The sequence below is a fragment of the Populus nigra genome, chromosome 4 (assembly GCF_951802175.1).
Source record: "Populus nigra chromosome 4, ddPopNigr1.1, whole genome shotgun sequence".
NCBI classification, from domain to species: domain Eukaryota; kingdom Viridiplantae; phylum Streptophyta; class Magnoliopsida; order Malpighiales; family Salicaceae; genus Populus; species Populus nigra.
The window spans coordinates 22,359,623-22,363,029 of record NC_084855.1 but is presented as its reverse complement, the minus strand read 5'-3'; the positions used below and the strand labels follow the sequence as shown (position 1 = coordinate 22,363,029).

At 35.1% G+C, this 3,407-nt stretch overlaps 1 protein-coding gene across 1 annotated transcript; it reads right to left on the bottom strand.

Annotated features, from left to right (window-relative positions):
- Positions 1–703: 703 nt before the first annotated feature.
- Positions 704–1,983, bottom strand: LOC133690630 (protein CURLY FLAG LEAF 1-like). Its single transcript, XM_062110864.1, has 2 exons — positions 1,525–1,983; positions 704–1,243 (listed from the first exon to the last, which is right to left on the bottom strand). The coding sequence occupies exons 1-2, from the start codon at positions 1,738–1,740 to the stop codon at positions 893–895; spliced, it is 567 nt and encodes a 188-aa protein (XP_061966848.1). The 5' UTR covers positions 1,741–1,983; the 3' UTR covers positions 704–892.
- Between the last annotated feature and the right edge of the window lie 1,424 nt (positions 1,984–3,407).

The window sequence follows — 3,407 nt, the reverse complement described above, 5'->3', positions numbered from 1 at the left end:
AACAAGAAGTTAATCAACATTAGTAGTGTTATAATGCAAAAAGGGATCTATGTACGGCATATACTTCAAGCTTGCAGGAACTTCAAAATATTTTTATCAAGTTCCCATAATCTTCAAAACATGTTGATCAAATAAATATGTAATCATAAATTGATAACAATAGACTTGTAATTCAATAGGTTTTTAGCGGTAAGCTTGTAATAATAGGCTTGCAATGAGTAATTAGTATGTTTGCAGTTTTTATTACTAAAAATATCTAAAAACTACAAAAACATGTTCTCTCGTATCAAGAAAATCTCTATAATTAATTTAAAATCTTCTTAATTGAGACATGCATGCAAAAAAAAACACGAAACAATTGATTTAGCCAATATGTAAATAGTTCTGTAGCTTATTTTTCAAAAAATAGTTAAGATTGAGAGGTTTCTTTGCAATTTAGGCTGTAACTTTTGGGATAGAAAAACTACTTTCTATTTTTGGGGCGTCAAAATATCAATTAATACGAATGGGTTTTGGAAACTGAAGCAGCTGTACCGTGTTGCTGTGACCAGCTCTCAATATTGATTTTGCCTTGGAAAGGTGACCCCGGATTCAGAATTTGTAGATATGATCTTTATTCCTCATAATTAATGAACCACTGTGTGTTGATGGACATGGCAATTACGGATCAAAATAAGTAGCAAATTGTACGGACACAGAAGAATCATCAAAACAATCGATTAGATTACATGAAAATTAAGCTTTCATAGCTAGATTATATTTACTTCGTTTTTTCTTTCCTTTATGAACAAGTACAACATCGATCTGATCATCACATACATAGCTTCATCACATGATCATTTTATGATTCTGCTCTTGCCGACTTCATACTTTGTATCTCGAGTTGAGGCCATTAGTTCAAGAGGCTTAAAGTACTCAAGGACTTGGAGGGAGAGACCTTTGGCAGTGGGGATTGAAGGATTGGAAGAGAGTGGACATACTTGCAGTTGGGGCAAGAAGGAGAGGATTTGGAGAGTATGACAAGAAGATGGCAATTCAAACATGCCAAAGCTACCATGTTGCTGTTGCTTGGGGCATGGATCTTGTTAGAAGCTTCAAGTGAATTGTTGGAGCTGCTGCACTGATCAAGACAGTTTGAAACTACTGTTGATGACATGTTGAGCTCAAGGTCTAGCTTTTGGTTCCGGGGCCAGTTCCAACTCTTTCTCAGTGTTTTTCTGTTCAGATAATACATTCTGCCTGACTGCAAAAAACAAAATGTTAGCCAATATCAGACAATTGAAGTGACAAGAAAGCATATGTACTTCATTGAAGTACTAAGAAGATGCATGTTTGAGAAAAGTCAGAATCGAGAAAAACTTTATACTTTCTTCGAAAATAAGCTTCACAGTATTGCAAGTCTTAGTCTTATTGACATGTGTAGGCATTAAACTATGACATTTCAGTACTTCTATAACTAGAAAAACTGTATAGTTAAAATGTGTCAAACAAGCAATATATATAGAATGAAAGAGAGATCGATACTTCAAGATCAAGGCATTGCTCCCAATCCAATGGTAGTGGGTCTTTAACATGAAGGTCGACACTTGCTTGGATTGGTGATCCATTCTTGGGCAGGTACTGATCAGAGGAGAACTTCCTCTTCCTGGAAGGGTTGTTTTCAGATTCTGATGATGAACTGTTCGTACTTTTTTCGAGAACAAACTGTGTCGGAGCTAAAGACAGCTCTGTGAGTTTCATTATCCTTCAAAACTTCTTGCTCTCTTTTCAGGTTGCCTGACCAGTTAAATTTCTTCACTTTTGGCTCTGCATGTTTCCGATTTTCTAACTTGAGGGAGTAGAAAAGGAGTGAGATGAGTGAAAGGAGAAGACCCAATTGAGGAAAACTTTGTAAACAAACAGAAAGTAGAGGCAGTGAACTCCCCCGCTCTTTCTTTCCTTTGGATTTTCAAGAACAGCATTCATGCAAGAGAGGCGTGTCTACTAAAGAGGGTCCTTAAATTGCTTCCATCAAATCCATTAAAAGGAGGGCAAGCGAAGCATTAAAGGTGGCAAGTAGATGCCACTTTAATGCCCCAAAATCCAACCCTCTCTTTCTTAACATTTAAAACAAACCTACAAATGATCGCTACCTCAAATCCAATTTCATCGAGTTAACTTCTCAGCTTTAAGACACACAACCAACTATTCTATTCAAGTCCTACGTTAAATTTTACGTATCGACTTATAACAGGTACTTAATTCAGACTACAGTAACACCTGTATGTAGTATTGAGTCTACGCCATTACCATGGAGTCAGTGTATGAATCCACAATCTCTTAACATTTGCTTGACAATTGCCATATACGTATGGAGCGTTTAGGTTTCCCAAAGGAAAACCAAGGAGATTTATTCTGTCTTATCAGCTTTGAATTGCATCTGCTTGATGTATTTTTCTGTCTCTCGTACGTTCAAGTTCAAGTTTTTATCCATTCCCGTTCAGCTTCTTAATCTTGCATTTCTTCTCTCATTCATTACCTTTTTCCCTAGCCCTAACAACAATATATGTGCAGTAAATGAGGAAGCAGGAAACCGCATGTTTTCATATATATCAACAAGTGGTGTATATATAACGTACGCATGATTTAATTTCTTTACTTGCATTTCGTGTAGTTTGGTATCTGACAACTTGTAGGTTCCAACATTAACTCAACCTTATTAATTATGATGGTCCAGCATTAATGTATCAAGTCATTTAATTAAGCAAGCACTCGATCGGCCTAAAAATCTCTTCCTCGTTATGTAATTAAGCTAGCCAGCCTTGTGATCTATCCAAATTCTCATATTACTAAGTTTCAAATTCGAAGATATTTAATCTAATTAACACTTCCAAATTTCCATTTACAGTAAGCATAGATTTCATTGAATCACTGAATTAGCTAGGACTTATCATGATTAGTCGATTCAAAGAGATTGTGGGACCATAAAATAAGATGGAAAATCTGCTTAAGAAATTCAACAAAACAATTTGGAGAGCCGGGAATTTACTACTAGAAAATTGACAAATACAAACGAAAATATAAATGAAATTTTTACCATCAATAAATTACAGTGACATTTACCGACGAAATATTTTGTTGCTATGTCCCTTGATATATACTGACAAAATTTTTTTGTTAATGTATATCAAGGAAATTACAGTTGGAAATGATAGAATGAAAAAAAAAATGATGTGTCATTATTACAAATGATATTACTGATAGTGAATCTGTCACTACTCTTCATCGATGAATCCATCGGTATTTTTAAGTTATAACCTGGCAATCAACCCTCCTTCTCCCCCTCCTTAATTTCTTCTTCTTCATCATCCATTTTTTTTGGTAAAAAATAGTAACCCCTTATTTTATCACAATACTCATTCTTAGCG

What these genes read in the sequence shown, in the direction of transcription:
- LOC133690630 (XM_062110864.1), bottom strand. Translation starts at nt 1,740, where the DNA reads ATGAAACTCACAGAGCTGTCTTTAGCTCCGACACAGTTTGTTCTCGAA. An exon ending in AGCAATGCCTTGATCTTGAA is followed by an intron (nt 1,244 to 1,524) that starts GTATCGATCTCT and finishes TGTTTTTTGCAG; the next exon opens with TCAGGCAGAATGTATTATCT.